The sequence below is a fragment of the Phymastichus coffea genome, unplaced genomic scaffold, assembly GCF_024137745.1.
Source record: "Phymastichus coffea isolate CEN01 unplaced genomic scaffold, Cenicafe_Pcof_1.1 PCOF00001, whole genome shotgun sequence".
Lineage (NCBI taxonomy): Eukaryota > Metazoa > Arthropoda > Insecta > Hymenoptera > Eulophidae > Phymastichus > Phymastichus coffea.
In genome coordinates this window covers 8,824,265-8,845,381 of record NW_026706812.1, presented here as the reverse complement: position 1 = coordinate 8,845,381, position 21,117 = coordinate 8,824,265, and the positions used below count along the sequence as shown (strand labels likewise).

The window sequence follows — 21,117 nt, the reverse complement described above, 5'->3', positions numbered from 1 at the left end:
ACCATCATCGGCAAGGCGCTGCATCGAAGGAGATCTACAATCGTCAGGTCATTCTCTAATCTCTCTCTTGAATTCTCATCTTACGGCTACTCGCGGCTTGTGCGCTGTGCCAGGCTCTTACGGGCCGGCACAGCTAGTTTGGTTATTAAAATAATTTAGATTGTATCGAGTTGGTAGTGAGATGGCAAGGCGCTAACGTGCCGGCAATCTCCTTCGGCGATCGGAGGTTGTCAATAGTTAGATAAGGCGTGCGATAGATTGACCGAACTGTTAACGCTCAAGGTAGCGTATTGTAATAAATAGATTTACTAAGATAAGAGGAATGATCATTGCGTTTACCTTTCTCTTTCCCTTGTCAGGAGCAATACACCGCCTCCCTTGCCTTCCCCCTTTATAAATAATTGGTAATAGCGATAGATTTATCGGCGTTATAGGCCGACCCTATTACAAAATTTTCAAAATTAAAAAAAACCAAGAGGCCATTTCTAACTTACCTCGTTGAAGCTATGGACACATACAAACCTTTTTGTTTCTAAAAAAAATTTTATTGAATAGAATTAAAGTCGATATCCCGAAGTTGCCCATGGTACTTATTGCGTGAAATTCTGAGGGATAATTTTTTTACGTTTTCTACAGAGCCATTACGTGACACAAAACAGTTTTTTTCAAAACTTTTCGACTTCTGGTAATAAAAACCAACCAACAGTTTTTTTCATTATTTTTAAAGAAATTACTGATAGCAGCTTTTAAATTCCAATTTATCCCATAATGCCTCCCAGGCGACATTTATCTGCCCCAGAAGTCGCTCGGCTAGTGACCTTTGTTCAAGAGAGGTAGAGATATCGACAGGTTGGTGAAGAACTCGGTGTAAGTGCTTCGGTTATGTCTCTTGCGTACAACCGATTCCGGGAAAAAAATGGATACCAACGACGTGCTGGACAAGGACGACGTTGAGCAACGACTCGTCGAGCTGATCGAACAATCATTCGACAGGCTATCCAAGATCCTTTTGCTCCAGCAAACGTCATAGCTCGAAACTTTCCGAATCGTCAACAACAGCGACAACAAGAACGACAGCCGCGAAACATTTCTTGATCGACGGTAAGAAATCGTCTTCGCGAATCTGGACTCCGTGCTCGAACTGCTGCCCGTGGACCGATGTTGACTGTTGCACATCGTAGAGCTCGTCTGCAGTACGCTCACAACCATGTGAACTGGTCAATGAGAAATTGGAATAGCGTTTTTTTTTCTGACGAGTCTCGGTTTTACCTCCATGGTAACGACCGAAGACCTCTAGCTTGGCGTCGTACAGGTCAACGTTATCAACAGCGTTTTATTCGTCTCATAGCTGCTTACCTTGGAGAATCGGTGATGGTTTGGGTTGCAATTTCACGGGATTCTCGTACCCCTTTAGTGTTTGTTCGAGACACTCTCAATGCTAGGCGTTACATCGACCGAATTTTGCAACCTCACGTGTTACCGTTAGCACGAAATAGGAGAGGATTTATTTTTATGCAAGATAATGCTAGGCCTCACACAGCGAATATCACCCATCAATTCTTTCAGAGGAACAACATCAAATTGTTGAGGTATCCTGCAATGAGTCCTGATCTGAATCCCATAGAGTACGTCTGGAACATATTGGGCCGCCATTTATTCCTATTATATTTTTTTTCAGCGGAAGCAGAAGGTAAGGTATAAGGTAGGTATCTTTTAAGTTAAGTTATATTAAAGGTATATAATTTTTTCCTTTGCAATCGCGCGTGCCCTTTTTTTCGTGCCACTATCAAGCAGTGATCGACCCATTTCTTCTTGTCTACGTTTACAACTCCTTCGTAATAAAAATTACACAGGACCAAAAAATGCAACCTTAAAAAGACAAAGAAACCACTTCCATAGCCTTATGTTTTTGGATGCGTTGAAACAGAATCTGACCTCCGTTTGACTCCAGCACGTCAGGTTCAACGTCATTTAAAGGTCAAATTTTTATTTTACGTTCAATCGTATTTTTAATTTAATTTAATTTTAACTTAATTTTATTTCACTTTAGCTTCGGAAAGAGCGGTCAATTTATAGTTAGATAAGCTGGTATTTTTTTTTTAAAATGATACTTGAAGGTCATATGAAGGTCAAATGCTGAGAGTACAGTACAGGCAAAAAAGACGAAACTATCCATGCTCTACCATATTTACTTATTTCATATATTTTAACGAACTACTACCAATGCTGATCTCCGTTTGACCTTATTAGGAGGTCATCTGAAGGTCATTGCCCTTATTTACGGGGAATGGTCAATGCCATGGATACTGTACAGACATACAGTTGCAGAGGTCAAAGTCTTTGTTTATTTACTCCGATTCATCTGAGAATATTCGCTTCAAAAGATATCTAGGAATATACTAAAAAATACGCATGAAGATACGAAAAAATTAACATTTATTATAATGTAATTCTTTATACATTATGTACATATATTTTATATATAGCTTATGTTTTATGAATGGCGTATTTTTATGAATGCAAAATTTCGACGGATGGCCTTTCTCTTACGGCCAGTGGGGTGTCTCTCTTCAAGCCCCAGCAATAGTCCTATAACATGTGCTCATTCCAAACTCCTTGATATCTGTTCTCAACATCTTTTAAATCTTGATGAAACCTCTCACCTTGATCGTCACTAAAGTGTCCAAGGATTTCAGGAAAATATTCTACATGAGAATCCAAGAAGTGGACTTTCAAATTCATCAGACAGCCAACATAGTTGAACGCAGCTACCATTGTTTCGATAATATTTTTATAATTTGAGTCCTTTGTATTTCCCAGGAATTTTTCAGTTACTTCTTTGAAACTTCACCTTGCAGCCTTTTTTTTCAGTCATTTTTTGTTCAAAAGTTTCATCCTTCAACGGGATTTTTATTTGCGGACCGTCGAACACTTCTTCATTTATTTTGGCTTCAGAAAACTTGGAAAATTTAAAGAAAAGATACTTGAATGCTTCACTATCTTGTTTTTTCATAGCCTTGTCAAATTGTTTAGCCAAATTTAATTTGATGTGAAGTGGGGGAAGTAATACTTTATTTTTAGGTATTAAACTTTTACGTACTATGTTCTTGGAACCAGGTTCTAAATTCACTCGATAAGGCCACTTTTTTCTGATATAGTGCTGAGTGCGGGCACGACTATCCCATTCGCACAAGAAACACGGATACTTGGTATTACCACTTTGTTGCCCTGAATAATGGATATAATTTTCAGGTCTCCACACGATAACCAATTGTGCTCATCATACAGTAATTTTAGACACACAAATTGAAGATTTGTATATTCTTCTTTTAAAACGATAAAATGCGCTATCGGAATAGGAGCATACATATTACCATTATGTAACAAAACTGCCTTCAAACTTCGTGTTGATAAATCAAGAAAAAGTGGCCATTCATTGTCATCATAAGTTATTCCAAATTCCTTGTAACGGTCCTATTTATGAGCTATTTATTAAATCACTGAATTACTGCAACTAGTCTAACGTATCTATCTGTTTATTCAAATCAATACATTAAGCGGCGCTCCTCACTGTTTACACGATTGTATACAAATAAGAGTCGAATCATAATAAACAGCGTGACGTCACAAAGTAATAGACATAGATATAATAATTTAGGATATTAAGAAAAATATGTTAATTAGAAATAATTTTAATATAACAAAGTATTGATTATATAGATTTTAGCATGTAGATTCATAATATTATAACAAAGATCACATTCAATTATGAAATAATAATGAATATCAATATGCAAAGTTGATTGATTTATTACGTTAACATATGAAATATTAGAAAAATATAAATAATTCATATGCAAAGTGAATAAGCATAGAACGTGAGTAAGAATTGGTTTCATTAATAACAGCTGAACAATAACTGTTATTAGTAAATAAACAATTAATAATTTATTTAAACAATAAGCTATATATAGAACGAAAATATTAAGTTTGTACTTGATAATGATAACTTTATGATTTAGAAATCTTGGATAATTAATCTAATAATTGCATAATAAGATTAGAAAAAACCGTTACAAATATGAAAAATTAGTCATAATTCAAATGTTATTAATTAATTTAAATAATTAATTTTGGAGAATACTTCCAAAATTAATCAACTTTAAGTTATATGAAAATTTAATAATTTTCTATTGTAAATATTGTAATATCACGTTAATTAACTTTATTAGTTAATAACTTTTGACGACACTATTGGCGATAATTGTATATTGTATAAAATCAACAAATAACTAATTCTGTAAAGTTTACATGTGTTAAAAGCTTACCCTATTAAAAAAATTCCAGCTGGAAATCCAGCCTGGATTTCCATATGGATATCCAGGTGGATTTCCAGGTGGATTCATATGGATTCCAGATGGATTTCATATGGATTTCCAGGCTAGATTTCCATATGGATTCCAGATGGATTTTTTTGGAAATCCAAGTGGATTTATCAATGTGGATTTGACGTGAAGTACAATTTCAAAAAATGAATAAATAACGTATTGGTTATCAGTGTATAAAATTCTACTAATAGATTCTATGGAGGATGAATTATAAAAAAAACAACAAAAAAAAAGTGTCTTGACCAAGGCTCGAACCTGGGATCTTTATATTATCAGACTTGTCCTTTACCACTTTGCTATCGATGACTGTAGGGATGCATTCTCTTTCTTTCCTATATCACGTGCAACTTGAAAGTTGCGAATAAGCCATATTTCTACTCATTGTATTGTTCATCTCTGATTATTTGCATGAGTTTCAAATTAAGGACGTCGTCTGGTCCATTTCATATAATGACAGATTTTACTGAAACTCAAAATGATCATAGTTTGAAGTCTTCTGTACTCACACCAGTTTTTTGGGACATATAGTATAGTACTACATAAAGAGAAATATGATTAACATATGTTCTTATGAGACGGCATCGAAATTATGCGTAAAAAAATAAGTGCACTTATGGGGCAGCGTCAAAACTATAAGAAAAAAAGGTAAGCTGCTAACGCCGAGACTGCGATGATGACTTAAGAGAGCCTTCTTAAAATAAGGAAAAAAAAGTAAAAATAATGAGCGTTAGACTCGCAGGGTACTTCGGTTCTCGCAGGCTCTCGTGGTTTACCTGTCAGAGTTGTAGAGCTGTTACAGATTACGGTTTTCTTTCCAAAGGAAAAAAATTTAAATAATGAGCCTAAAACTCGCAGTGTATAGGGTTAGAAAAGAAAAACACTAATCCGAAATAACGCTACAACAGAGAGAGGTCAAACTCAAGAGCCAAAATCCAAGTACCCTGAACCCTGTAAGTTTTACGCTACATATTTTTTCTCACGCTCCCGGTGAAAAATAAAATTTTACGCTCGATATTCTTACACGCATTTTCCATTGAGAAAAAAAAAATAGAGCCGACGCTACACCTACGCCGGCTATTTCCGGGAGCCGAAACCAAAGCACCCTGGACCCGCCGAGTTTTATACTCCAGACTTTTACACGAGTTTTTCTTTCTTCTTGAACAAATTTTGTTCACTCTGAAGAATTTGATCTCGGCTTTTAATTGTTGATCAAGATCAACAACAAAATTTTAAGAAATTTAGCTCTATTTATTCAAAAATTATTTGCTTTCATAGAAATACCTACAGAAAATATAACATATACTTACGAAATATTAGGTATAATATAAAAAAAAATATGAGCACCAAACTCGCAGGGTACAGGGTTCTTGGATTTTGGCTCTCGTGGTTTGCATGTCTAAATTACAGCGGTATTTTAGATTAGTGTTTTTTTTAAGAAAAAAGTAAAAATCATGAGCGTAAAACTCGCAGGGTACAAGATTTTTGGGTTATGACTGTCGTGGTTTACCTCTCTGAGTCGTTGCGTTGTTTCAAATTAGTGTTTTTTTTTCTACAGGAAAAAATAGAAAATTATGAGCGTAAAACTCGGCGGGTCCAGGGTAGTTTGGTATCGGCTCCCGGAAATAGCCGGCGTAGGTGTAGCGTCGGCTCTATTTTTTTTTTCTTAATGGAAAATACGTGTAAGAATATCGAGCGTAAAATTTTATATTTCACCGGGAGCGTGAGAAAAAATATGTAGCGTAAAACTTGCAGGGTTCAGGGTACTTGGATTTTGGCTCTCGAGTTTGACCTCTTTTAGTTGTAGCGTTGTTTCAGATTAGTGCTTTTCTTTTCTAACCCTATACCCTGCGAGTTTTAGGCTTATTATTTTAATTTTTTTCCTTTAGAAAGAAAACCGTAATCTGTAACAGCGCTACAACTCAGACAGGTAAACCACGAGAGCCACAACCGAAGTACCCTGCGAGTCTAACGCTCATTATTTTTACTTTTTTTTCCTTATTATAAGAAGGCTCTCTTAAGTCATCATCGCAGTCTTGGCGTTAGCAGCTTACATTTTTTTCTTATAGTTTTGACACTACCCCATAAGTGCACTTATTTTTTTACGCATAATTTCGATGCCGTCTCATAAGAGCACATGTTAAACATCATATTTCTCTTTATGTAGTACTATACTATATGTCCCAAAAAAAACTGGTGTGAGTACAGAAGACTTCAAACGATGATCAGTTTGAGTTTCAGTAAATTCTGTCATTATTTGAAATGGACCAGACGACGTCCTTAATTTGAAACTCATGCATATAATCAGAGATGAACAATACAATAAGTAGAAATATGGCTTATTCGCAACTTTCAAGTTGCACGTGATATAGAAAAGAAAACGAATGCATCCCAACAGTCATCGATAGCAAAGTGGTAAAGGACAAGTCTGATAATATAAAGATCCCGGGTTCAAGCCTTGGTCAAGACACTTTTTTTTTTTTTTTTATAATTCATCCTCCATAGAACCTATTAGTAAAATTTTATATACTGATAACCAATACGTTATTTATTTATTATTTGAAATTTTACTTCACGTTAAATCCAGATTGATAAATCCACCTGGATTTTCAAAAAAATCCATCTGGAATCCATATGGAAATCCAGCCTGGAAATCCATATGAAATCCATATGGAATCCATATGAATCCACCTGGAAATCTACCTGGATATCCATGTGGAAATCCAGGCTGGATTTCCAGCTGGATTTTTTCAATAGGGTAATATTAATGGTTATTTACTTGTAAATTAAGAAAACTCATTTCTCAAAATTCGCGAATGTATCTCGAATTTTCGATGACATCTCTCCTGCAAAAATAAGCGGGAAAATCTGTATATAAATAGGCCCACCTCTGCACAGGCTAGCATTCACTTCTAGTCTTGCAAGGTGAGCGCATGAGTCTGAATAAACTTGGATTATACCTAAGTTCTTTCTCTCATAGTGATTAACTGAGCAAGACTGTCCTTTCCTTATAATTTGAGCTCGACTTATAGAACATCTCGCGCTATAAGAAACTTGGGCCGAATTATATCCTATCAAAGAAAGACTTTCGCTCTGCTTATGGGACAATTCGCACCATAAGAAACTAGGGCATTGTCTGACTTTCCTCGAAATATTGTACTTATTTATGTATATTTGATTTACTTATTGATTACATTTGATTTATTTATCTATTTTATTGACAATTAGAGTAAAATCATTGGAAACAAATTCTTACTCATTAGCTAGATACGAGAGTTCGAATTATTTTATTTATAAGTGATACGAGCATCACATCCTCAACTAAAGCTTGGATATTATTGCAATAAACTAAATTGTTATCTTCAGAAAAAAGTGTTCTGAATTGCTCATCTCGTGAGCGATAAAATGTCACTTTCGTTTTGTGCGATCTGGATGCTAACAATTCTGCATTTTCTTTCGAAAGTCCTAAGCTTCGGATCAGATCACTTAATTCATACTGATTGAAAGTACTTTTTGATAGCTGTCAATCCTGTTAAGTTTCCTTGCTTTCAAATTCATCGGTGTCTTCAGATTGCCTACTATTTGCTAGTGAGTCAATATGCTGGTTAGCCAAGATAGGGAAAGTGACGGATCGAACATCAGGATATTGTACAGAGTTTTTGTTTCTTTTGTTATAGCCCACGTGGACGTTGCTGCAGAGTACTTAATACGCCTGGAAAAAAATGATCGGAAAATAAGAAAGAAAACCATTTGATAAATGTTAAGTTAAGAATATTGCGATTTATAAAATACTTACCAAAATCAGGCTTAGATATATTCAAGTACGAGGTCTGTCCGGAAAGTATTGGGCCTACCTTTATATTTTCGTGCTAGCGTTATTCTTTATCATCTGGTGGGTGGCATCCTTCAGAGTAATCCCCACTTGATTGAATAACATGGTTCCATCGATGTTTCCACTTTTCAAAACAGTCCTGGAACTCACTTTTAAGGATAGCCTTAAGTACACTCGTTGCATTGTTTTCAACATTGCATTGTTTTCAAGAAAAATATTGTCGAACAGAATGAAAAATCGAATAAAATTAACGAAAGGGTTGAATAGTCGCAGCGAGATATAGTCAATATTTTGCGTCAACTTGAATTTACTAGATGTACGATATGTTTGCATGCTAGGATTGCTGTACTCTTTTTACCTTGTAGACATATCACTGTATGCATGGAATGTCCATCAAGAATTCATAATTGTCCATTATGTCGTCAAAGTATTACCCAGTGTGTTCATGCTCATTTTGCGTAGATTTGTTTTTTTTTTAATATAGTGCCTATTATTTTTCAAACATGTTGTGTACTTTCTTTTTCTCTTATAATTTACATGTGTATTTAATTTTAAATTTTATTTCAATAAAAGAATCTGTTCAAATTAATTGAAAATTGTAGAAATGTGATTTTTTGTTTATTATGTGTATGTGTGTGTGTGTGTGTGTGTGTATGTATGTATTAGAAACAAAAAAAATCAATAATACACATTTTTTAAATTTATATATATATATATATATATATTGTATCGGTCCACTCTCATTTGCCTTTTCCTTCGTTTTCCACTGCAAAACAGCAACCCGTCATACATAAAAAAAAGCGGTATCAGAACTAAGGCGCTACTTCACATGTACGCGTAAATGTTGTGACGGTAAACGTCATATTAGCGCTGGTAGCCTAACCTAGTGGCTGCTTGCGGGGGCAGCACCTACCGGTAGACGAAAAACGTAATGAGGGAATTCGGCACGCGACGAGACAGAACGCGCGGGATTGAAAACGAACCAGTGCAGGATTAACTACAGATACGGAGTGCCGCAAGTGAAGGATCAGCCATTGACACGCTTAGCTTAGACAACGTACAGAATCAGCTACCGATACACGAGCCAAAAGTCGAGAGTTAGAACCCGATCGCAGAGCTGTGCTACGTTTCTCCGAGTTTTACCGGAGTGCCGATTCGAGCCGAGTCGGAACTGCAACAGCGGTGCCTTCGCCTGCCTGGAAAGCGTGTGTGAGGGTGCGCGTGTGAGCAGTTTCGCCAGCGAGGGCGAAAGCAAAAACGCGAGCTTCCGCGCATTAAAGACAGACTTTTCCGCAACGAGAGTACGAATCTTTTCTTTCGTTCTTCGTACGTCTGCAAAATAAAGGTAAGCTGGCCAGCTTAATTTCGTGGTCGCGATATAATTGCCATACGACTAATCACTCGATTCGACAAAAAGCGTGCATGTAACATCTCGGCAAACAAAGAGCGGCGAGCGACCCGACACTGCATGTTGTTGTCGTGCGCGCGGCATGTAAACATAAACACGCGGGCCGAATTTGATGTAATATTGAGAGATAATAAAAGTCCTCGTATGTGATATTAACAGTACTTTCGGAGTGTTCTTTTCGTATTTGTAGATAGTTGGTTGACTGACACCCGTTCCCTCCTGCTCTCCGATTTTCGTGTCTGACATAGGTAATTACGCGTGCCTTTCAGTACGATCGCGCGAATAAATTAATTAAACGGTACAAACCCCATTACAATGTATTAGGACAGTTCGGCGAAAATCAAGACCATATAAGGAGTGTAACGTCACGAGCGTGGGAAATTTATTGTTTACGTTGCAAAATCAATAATTGTAAAGTTTTTTTAACAAAAAAAAACATTTTTCAGTCAATTTTCATGCGCTAATCTCGAATCTCGAGTTAATATAATCATTCAATGTGTATTTGTTAACTTAATTTAATTTAAAAGTAAATATCGCTAGTAATATTGCAACAAATAAATATGATACAAATTCGAATATACAAATGATCCTAACACCTTAAGAAATAGAAACAAGAATTTGACACTTTGATAGCTGATTTTTGACTGAGTTATCAATAAATAAAAAATTTATAATTTATTTAAACAATTAAAATTGCGTTGCGAGATAGCGATCCAACTATACATACATATAAAATTACGATAACGATTGTTACCCGTTTGTTGATTTTATAATGGCTAAAAGAGGAATTTACGAATTCATTATTTAATTATTATTCAAAAACGGTTTGTTAATTTAGTGGTTTTTATTTTAAATAATATTTCGCTTATTACGAGTGATTTTTTGATGTAAAAATCTTCCATTAATTTATTGTAAATTCCATATTATTCACTTAAATCAGTTATAATTTTAAGAGGCGATTTTTTCTTGAAAAACGATGTATACTAAAAAATTCCTTATCTTTAACTTGATTTTATAAGTCACTAATTTTAAATTTCGTGAGAGCGATTTTGCGACAAAATCTGTACAAAGTTTATGCGAATATAAAAAATAGCGTCTTAGGGGCTACCAAGCGTAAAAATAAGCCGTTTTATAAATAAGTATAAATTCGCTCGTCGCTGCGACAAGAGGACTCACAATCCTGCTTTGCTTAGCAACGCGAGCATTGTTTGAAATGAAGACTCAGCTATTTCCTGAGACCTAATTACATTTTTCAGTGGTTAGCCTGCTATTACTTTCTCATATGATAATCTAAGCGCTCAACTCATAAAACTCTCTCTCTCTCTCTCTCTCTATCTCTCTTATGAAAAAAAGCAACCTTAGATTATCTTCTCATCAAAATTAATATTGCTTAGAAATTAAACTGAGTATTCGTTGCGGCGCTGTCGGGCTTTTCCTCGATAGATGCAACAGTACTTACTATTAGTTGAATTTCAAACGGCTCATCAAAGCAGCGAACTACGTGGATAGCACTATGTTCGCTATTCGTTGATTATAACAATATCAAAACTCAAAGTATTTTTATGTGTCAACTTCTTGCTTACTCTCGGAAACGCAATTATCAATATATCTTAGAGTCCGAACTATTTATTTGGTTAACGTAGGATAAGGATCAAACGTTACAATATAATAAGTGAGTAAAAAAACAAGGATTAATCGATACGTTAATTTTGTTTTCTTTATTTATTTCAAAATTGGATATAAAAACTGAATTACGTATCACAACTTTTGCGAGCTAACATCCATCTACTGATAGTCAGCGCAATTTTAAAGTCACATGGTAGATTTGATAGATACATGTTATGGTTACTGCATATGGAAATGCTATCGTTTGAAAGTTTCTTGTTTGATGGACAACCCAAGTCATCAACGTTAACCATAGTCATTCTGTAAAAATAAATAAGCAAACATATATTGTATATATAATAATAAGTAAATTTTATATATATATATATATATATATATATATGGGTGATTCCAGCAGTTTTTTAAAATTGGCTGCGCAGGGGGGTCAGTCGATCTTCTCGGCGATTTTTTCTATGATAGAGTATGTCAAAAGAAGCCTTTTGGCTATCTCAGATATTCGTTAAAATATATATATGTCCATATATATTTTTTCAAAGTCTGAAAATCTGCCTGTTTTTGGCTATTTTTGAAAAATCATAGCTCCGCCAGTTTTCAATATTTTTCAAGGTGCGACGTCTCATTTGATTCGTCTACTTTTATACTTTCAAGAAAAAAATTGTTCATTTATAAAAAGTGACAAGTACCGGGTGTATTCTGACGATATTCGTACGCTTTTTAGGGTCAATTTGACGCTCATATTCCGAGTACTGTAACTTAGTCAATTTTTAATATTTTTGAACCAACCGCTTGTCATTTTTTTTTATCTTTTTAAGATCTGTAATTTGAGACCCGGCGCATCTCAATCGATGCATTAGAACCAGAGATATAGCCGATAAAAGTTGGCCGTTTTTTCAAAAGAAAACATTTTCAAAGGCGAAAAGAAAAACGCATTCAATTTTTTTTCTACTTTAAGGAGGTTTTAGTTAGCTCAAATCGAGTAGAACATGCTCTGAAATTTTCACGATATGACCCTTTTTCATTTTCAAATAAAACGATTTCAAAAATTGACGATTTCGATTTTTTCAAAAACTGGTCATTTTCAAACGGCTATATCTCTAGTTTTAATGCGTCCATTGAGATGCGCCGGGTCTCAAATTACAGTTCTTAAAAAGACAAAAAAAAAATGATATACGGTTTGTTCAAAAATATTGAAAATTGGCCAAGTTACAGTGCTCGGAATATGAGCATCAAATTGACCCTAAAAGCGTACGAATATCGTCAGAGTACACCCGGTACTTGTCACTTTTTATAAATGAACAATTTTTTTCTTGAAATTATAAAAGTAGACGAATCAAATGAGACGTCGCACGTTGAAAAATATTGAAAACTCGCGGAGCTACGATTTTTCAAAAATAGCCAAAAACAGGCAGATTTTCAGACTTTGAAAAAATATATATGGACATACGAGTTGTAACGAGTAGACTCGTTAAGGGGTAGATGAGCGGGATTCGAAATGGCGCGCCATGCGCAATGGGCCCGCGCAGCGAGAAAGAGAGAGAGATAGTTACGACACGCCGATAGAAGAGTACACGTGAGACCGGCAAGCGGATAGCACGCGCATACAGATCCATTGTCCCTTTTAGCTTCTTTTGTTAACTGTTGGTGTGTGAAATAATCGAGCGAGGTGGAATAGTTATCGCGAAGAGAGAGTGCCGAAATTGAGGTTGGTGTCCTGCGGAATAGAATCGTGTGACAGCGACCGAATTGGAAGATATCATCCGAACGAGGGAATCCGGCTCATCGCCCACGGTAAATAAGGACTAAACCATAGTTCGCCTGGCTTCGACGACTTTGGGCGACGACCTTCGCGGGACAAAACTAGGATTGTAAGGCGAAGCTGTCTGCAGCAGCGTTCGCTCGCGTAAGTCCTCCTAGATATTGTAAGATTCGCGTGCGGAAGATTGCGCGGCCTGCGCGCCGACCGAAACTGTATCACCCGTCTCTCTCTCACGCGTATGTCTAAGCAGACCGTGCGGCTCGAATCTCTCGGTCGATGCGAAATGTGCGCGAGTGTATGAACAAACAATGAATAAAATCCGCCCTGATTATTTTGAGTAAGACGGCGAATTTATTCGACGACACCAGATATTCTCTACGTCCCCTCTTCCTTCGCAACGTTTTCCGAGAACCTGCAACCGTCGCTCTTTTGCGTTTTCCCGTGCTTTCGCGCCCGTTTTCAGATTGCGCTTTCAGCACGGAGCTGGTCGGAAGAGGGAAACAACGGCGGCATAGATATTTTGTTAACGGACAGCGATTTACAACTACGAAGAAATAACTACCGTTACAGAGTATATATATTTTAAAGAAAATCTGAGATAGCCAAAAGGCTTCTTTTGACATACTCTATCATAGAAAAAGTCGCCGAGAAGATCGGCTGACCGCCCTGTGCAGCCAATTTAAAAAAACTGCTGGAATCACCCATATATATATATATATATATATATATATATATATATATTAGGTGTACAAATAAGTTTCCGCGGTTTGTCAAAAGATGGCTCCACCAGAAGGTTATGGAGAAATTGTCAGATGTAAAACGTAATATCCCAAGTTTTGTCATCCGGCAACACCATAACCTTAAAGTACTAGTGATTCCGTATCAGCATCACGTAATTTTTTTCGTACAAAAATGTCAAGTTTTATTTCGAATAAGCATCATTTCCGGGAACTTTTGATTTACTTCTTTAATTTGAAAAAATCTGCAGCTGAGGCGCATCGATTGCTTCTAGAAGCATATGGTGAAGCTGCTTTAAGTGAGAGAAGTTGTCAGGAATGGTTTCAAAAGTTTAAGAACGGTGAGTTTGACGTGAAGGACAAAGAACGCAGTGGAAGGCCGAAAGTGTACGAAGACATGGAATTAGAAGTACTATTGGAGGAAGATTCGTCCCAAACGCAAAAAGAACTTGCACTTACTCTACAAGTGACTCAACAAGCAATTTCACATCGTTTAAAATCGTTAGGAATGATTCAAAAACAAGGAAATTGGGTTCCATATGAACTAAAGCCGAGAGACGTTGAACGCCGATTATGTTTCAGTGAAATGCTGCTTGCCAGGAATAAAAAAAGAGTTTTTTGCATCGTATAGTCACTGGTGACGAAAAATGGATTCACTACGATAATCCAAAGAAGAGAAAGTCATGGGTTAAGCCGGGCGAACCATCAACATCGACAGCTAAGCCGAATATTCATGGAAAAAAACTCATGCTGTGTATTTGGTGGGATCAGCTTGGTGTCGTGTATTATGAATTGCTGAAACCAAGCGAAACCATTACTGGAGCTCTCTACCGAACACAATTGATGAGATTGAGTCGGGCACTTAAGGAAAAACGCGCCCATTACTACTCCAGACACGACAAAATTATTCTTTTACACGATAATGCTCGTCCACATGTTGTGGCGCCGGTTAAAACATACTTGGAAACACTCAACTGGGAAATTTTACCCCACGCGCCGTATTCACCAGACTTAGCCCCTTCTGATTATCACCTGTTCCGGTCGATGGCACATGGTCTGTCTGAGCAGCGCTTCACATCATATGAAGACACCAAAAATTGGGTAGATTTGTGGATAGCGTCAAAAGATAAAGAGTTTTTTCGACGGGGTATCCGAATGTTGCCAGAAAGATGGGGAAAAGTAGTGGCAAATGATGGAAAATACTTTGAATAAAACGTAATGTACTTTTCCTTCGCAATAAATTCCTAATTTTTTATAAAAAACCGCGGAAACTTATTTGTACACCTAATATATATAATTTTTTTACGATGATACGCGACAAAAAGAAACTTACTGTTCATTGGTCAACAAATTTCTCAACCATTTTTTTTTTCAAAATCTTTGACAAAAATGGTTGCACTGAAAAGTATTTTACTCATTATTTTTCCAATATAATCGTACCGTAAATCACCAGATTTCCAGGGAATACCATGAAAATTTCTCGCTAACCACTGGTTTTTGCATTGATTTTTCTTCAATAACCACTCCCATGGATAAGATGGTTTTAAGAGAAGCACCAATGGAGTTGGATCTTCTTCCAGAGGACTAACAGCAATCTTCTTGAATACGAATTCGTTCAAGGAAGTTTTGAAGCCCTGTCCGTCTACAACAAAATCCATCGTTATAACTGAGGAATCGACGACTGCGTTAATACAGTCGAATGAATGCCTTTTTATGCTGGGTTTGCACTTATTGATTCCCAACTAGATATTTTCTAACCAATTTGATTTTCTTCTGCTTGAAAGAACATTTTTTTACAATCACTATAATTTTTTAATCAATCACAATCGTTCACCCTCTCCATACTTTTGCCAACCAATTACCATTGACGAGTAGTAAATATAACGTAATGTCTTTGTCAAATCTGCCCAGTTAAGTAATTAGCATAATGGCTCAGTATTTCAAGAACATAGCCTTGTTGCTTTTGCAAGGTCTGACGAAGGCTGGCCATGCTAGTGTCGAAGATATCGAAAGATGGTTGACACTGGGTTCATTGGCTTTGCGCAAAACTGATAAGCTTTCTCGTTCGCCTAACTTGATCGTAACTGGCAGACAGAATCTGCAGGCAGCCATGTGCATGAATAGAATTGTTTTACATCTGCTAAACGAATACAAGAGTAGGCTGTTAGTACAGCTCCCCATTGTCACTTCATCGATTGCTGAACCTGTTGTGACCAAGCATAGTGAGCAATCGATATACGAAACTCTCATTATTTTGGATATAGTTGGTGAAGGTCTAGAACCGGCTAGTACTACTACACCGGCTGTTGTCAATTCAGCTCAAGACTCAACAGTTCGCTGGAATAACACCAATAGTGCTTTCAAAGACGGAATGACGACTGGTGTAATAACCAATCTAAAACATCTAGATTTAAATACGTTTTTGAGGCATGCCTAACCATGATTTCATGCTCAAATTAAGGAGACCTTCAAGAAAGAAAGTTCTTTAAAAGTGAATGCTGTACTAGATGCCGATATATCTAACTATAGACAGACCAGTGGCTCATTAGAAACGTTTCAGAACCAATCAGTAAGAGCACCAAAGAATTTCAAAAGCAAGACTCGGGCTGGTCTCTTCGTATTATATTAAACTCAACCGTAACTTAATATCAGTAAGTATAATCCTATGAGGGCTGGTTCTTATGTTGAATTGTCCGAATCTATTAGAAGAACGAGAGTCTGTGTAAATGTGCAAAACAATGGCAACGAATGTTTCAAATGGGCTATCCTTTCGGTGTTACATCCAGGCGCAAAGAATGCATGTCGTGTCACTGCATATACTGCTCATTAAGATAAATTTCAAATATCTATCATTTCCTGTACACTCGAAAGAAGTCGTGAAATTTGAAAAACAAAACGACGTTTCAGTGAACGTGTACTTTTTCAATTTGAAAAATGGGTCCTACAAAGTTTAGTCGCAACATTTAATTGATGAGAAAAAAAAGCATATGAACCTATTTCTAGTGGAAAATTATTATATCGATTTAATGCCGAAGAGCAAATGGAACGTCCTAGTATATCTTACAAACTGCACTATGTTTGGATAAAAGACTTATCTCGATTGATGTATCGACAGTTGTCATTTCGCAGATGTAAGTCCTGCATATGCAATCGTTGCTTACTATATTTTCGAACTGAACAAAGATTGAAACACAGGAGTTCGATTGTAAAAATTGTACGAGGTCTGTCCGGAAAGTATCGGGCCTACGTTTATATCTTCGCGCCATAGTGTTCGAGCGATCTCTACCGGACAGAAACGTCAACAGTAAAGCCTCACGAATCTATTGGTTACTTACTCACACCTGCCGGACGTATAGTTCATGCGCAGCGTGTCTTTGTTTACATTGCCTTTTTCGCGTTCGTCGGATTTTGATATTGTCAAAAATGACTGAAAAACAAGATCGACGAATTTGCATCAAATTTTGCTTTCAACTCGGAAAAACGAGTTCGGAAACTATTGAAATGATGCAAAGGGCCTTCGGAAGCGAGTGTATGAGCAAAACACGAATAAAAGAGTGGTATAAACGGTTCAAGGATGGTCGCACTTCTGTCGATAGTGATTCTCGTTCCGGCCGACCTTCGACGACAAAAACCGCAGATAATATTGAGCGGATACGACTTGCAATCGAACAAAATCGTCGTATAACTGTGCGAGAACTAGAAGAAGACCTTGAATTACCAAAGCATTTTGAATCGCCAAGACCAAATGTGCACCAATAGGTTAGACAATCAATAAAAAATACTACATTCAAATTTTAAAACGTTTGCGTGATGCAGTAAGAAGAAAACGGCCGCACTTTTGGGAAAGTGATGACTGGCTTCTCCATCACGATAATGCGCCAGCGCATTTATCCAATCTTGTGCAGCAGTTTTTGAGCAAACACAATATCGCATTGCTTCGACAACCTCCATACAGTCCCGACATAGCCCCTTGTGACTTTTGGCTGTTTCCAAAATTAAAAAAACCACTCAAAGGACACCGATTCGATGACAAAACAACGGTTGAAAACAATGCAACGAGTGTACTTAAGGCTATCCCTAAAAGTGAGTTCCAGGACTGTTTTGAAAAGTGGAAACATCGATGGAACCATGTTATTCAATCAAGTGGGTATTTCTCTGAAGGATGCCACCCACCAGATGATAAAGAATAACGCTAGCACGAAAATATAAAGGTAGGCCCGATACTTTCCGGATAGACCTCGTATATATGTAAAATTGTGCTTCCCAGTAAGAAAGATAAATTTTTACAATTTGAAAATTTTAAAAATGAGTACTCAGTACATTTTTGTAGAATATGCTGATGTTGAGAGTCTCTTGGAAGCGGTGTCTAACGATGAACGGATTTCTCAACTTCACAAACCGTACATTGTTGGTTTTTTTGTCAAGAGTAGCTATGATGACTCTCTTTTATCTTATCAAAGCTACAGACAGAATACCGTCGATGACGTTGGTCCAGCTAAGCGGTTTGTTCACAATCATCATGATATGGCCAAGTATCTGCATGAGTTGTACAGAAGCCCACAGCCTATAGAAAATTTAACATTCCAAGAGCTTTCTTCATGCTAAGATATGTCATATATGTAATAAGCCTTTTAACAAGAAAATAAACACAAAAGTTAGCGATCACTGTTACTTTACTAGAAAGTATCGTGAAGCTGCTCACAGCACGTGTAACATTGCTTATCAAGCATGACCATACCCGTATTTTTTCATATTCTCAGTGGATACGATGCGCATCTACTCGTATTTATCAAAGAAATCGCGAACGAATTATCTGGTCGACTGAGCCTCATTCCTCAAACCAAGGAAAAATATATATCTTTTATTAAGTACGTAGAAGATACCGATATATATCTAGGTTACGTCGATTCTTTTCGATTTATGGCGTTTTCTCTCGAGCCGCCGAAAATTACTGGAGTGGGAAACGGGTTATATCAATTGAAACTCGAGGCTACAGAGCTCATTTTCATCAAGACAAAATTACCTGCAACGACAAGTAGTGAGCAGCAGCAGTTTTCTAATTTGATTCTTAGTCAACTTGCTCCAAGGAAAAGAAAGTTACTGGAAGCTTGTTTTGTCGATAAAATTAAAAAAAATGTTCCGTAATTGATATTACTCGAAGTAATTTTGATTTGGTGAATATTTTTTTTTGTTTCATGTTAACTAAGTTTAGATATCTTTTTTCTACAAATGGATCTTGCGCAACTGAATAATATAGCTTGTCATCAATTCAAACCTACTAAGAAGATTCGTGAATTGGAGATAGAATCCAAGTATATGATTACCAGACTGAAATGAGTTGAAACACGATTTAGTGTGAAAGTCGTAGTTGAAGTGAACGACGACTTTCAGCTGTTTCTATCAAACAAGGTATCGACTGCATTGATCGTGCATGAAAAGCTGCTGAACGATATGGCAGATTACGCTAATAAACTTAAATTATTTCTCACCTATAACGGTGATGGCTGAATAGAATTTAATACTGCATAAATATATATCAATGTTCGTATAAAAAATACACTATTTTTATATTTTTCAAGTGCCTTGTTGGAAATTCGTACATTATCTGAATCATTGCAGGATAGCTGCGTTTGTACTATTCGTAACGACACCACTTTGTATACGTCAAATTTAAAATAATGCCGAATTTTGTTCGTATTTTTCTGATAGTTTATGAATTCCTCAAGATATCTTTCTGTTCATCTCTTATTGTGTATACGCACAATTCCTTACCTAGTGGAATCTTCATAGCTAGGGCATAATGCTGCGTTCCAAGCTCACTATAAATATAATTTTTAGAACTCTTGCCTTGGAAAAGTAGTGTACGACTATATCTAAATAAACTTACGTATCACAGAATTTATATTCAAGTCTTGTAAATTAATTGCTATAGATATTGAGATGAATATTGTTTGTTACTTCCATTTATTTATCGTTCTTTTCAGTTGCTGACATGATTCAAAAGAATGAATCTCTGATGTTCTGGAGCTTATGGTTTGTCACACTATTTTCTATTTCTTTATCTCTTGTATGTTCTGGATTAGCAGCTTTTTTAGCAGTTATAAACTCATTCATCACACCATCATTCGCCATTTTTTCTATTACTGGTATTTACTTTACAAATATATCTTCAGGTAAGTGGTTATTACTTATTTCACTTATTGCATTTTTATTTTTATTATTATTCATAGTTCTGTACAAAGTTATGTATATAGTTATGTATATATATATAATGATTTTATGATATATGAATATATATATAAAATGATTAAAAAGAATAAACTTGTCCACACTAATAATGTATATAATGATATAATATGTAATTGATTACATGATAATATAAATTCAGTAAGTAATTAATAAAAAAAATATCGAGCAATGACTGGATTGAGATTCTTTGTTCGTCTTTGTTTCACTGCCTATAAATCACTCGATTCGCTGTGTCAAAGTAAATAGCGAGATTTTTCTATTCGTACCCTATACTTAATCACATATACCAATCATTCATTAATCGTATGCATAGGTTCCATGGTTTTACAGATATAAGTTTTGTCAAACTTTCTATATTTTTTCATTGCTTCTAACGTTAATAGAGTATAGATTTTGGTGATTTTCTGGCCAAATATGTGCAAATGTATCCGAAATGATTGTTGTTTTTTGCGCAACTGGTATGGCCTCATAAAATTGATAATCTCTTTTTCTGAGTAATTGTGACTGTAAATGATATACTAGATAGTAATTCGTAAATATTATTGTAAAAACAGAGATTATTGTTATATCTGTAAATAGTGTGGATCTTGGATTACCGGAAATTCGTTTTTTACTACTATTTCATTGACAAGATCGGCTGTTTATTCTATGTGTTTTGATAGAATAAATATTAGATACACCACACCCTGTATTGCGCAAAGTGTCCATAAGCGTTTTTGTACCGATTTTAAACTGTAATATTCCTTCTTCTAATAATTCTACAGCTACTGTAAATATCGCTAAATTTTGTGATTCTATTGGAAGCTCTTAAATTAGACTTAGAATACTGTAGTTGAGAAAGTTATAGTTTTCATTCTGTTATGTGGAAGAGAAATGAAAGTCAAGAAGAATATGCTTAGATATCTAAAAATATAGTTTTGTTCTAATACAATAATATACAAGAGTAGCCGACAATTAATTCCTCGAATAACTGTTTGTATATAATTTGTTAATGGACAATTTGCGTGATGTGATATGATGCGTTGCTATAAGTGTTGTCTGTGCATTAATCCGTATTTTGGTAGGTTGGGTTATCATTTGTTTTTGTTTTTAATTTAGGTGCACAATTTTTCATCGGTCACAAA

The 21,117-nt window shown here is 35.9% G+C and overlaps 1 protein-coding gene across 2 annotated transcripts in view; it reads left to right on the top strand.

Annotated features, from left to right (window-relative positions):
* Positions 1–21,117, top strand: part of LOC131672752 (clarin-2) — a 476,318-nt gene that overhangs the window by 70,027 nt on the left and 385,174 nt on the right. For both annotated transcript variants that reach the window (XM_058950304.1, XM_058950226.1), the window contains exon 3: positions 19,729–19,917. In XM_058950304.1, the coding sequence (XP_058806287.1) occupies positions 19,729–19,917 (189 nt within the window). The remainder of the gene's footprint in view (positions 1–19,728; positions 19,918–21,117) is intronic.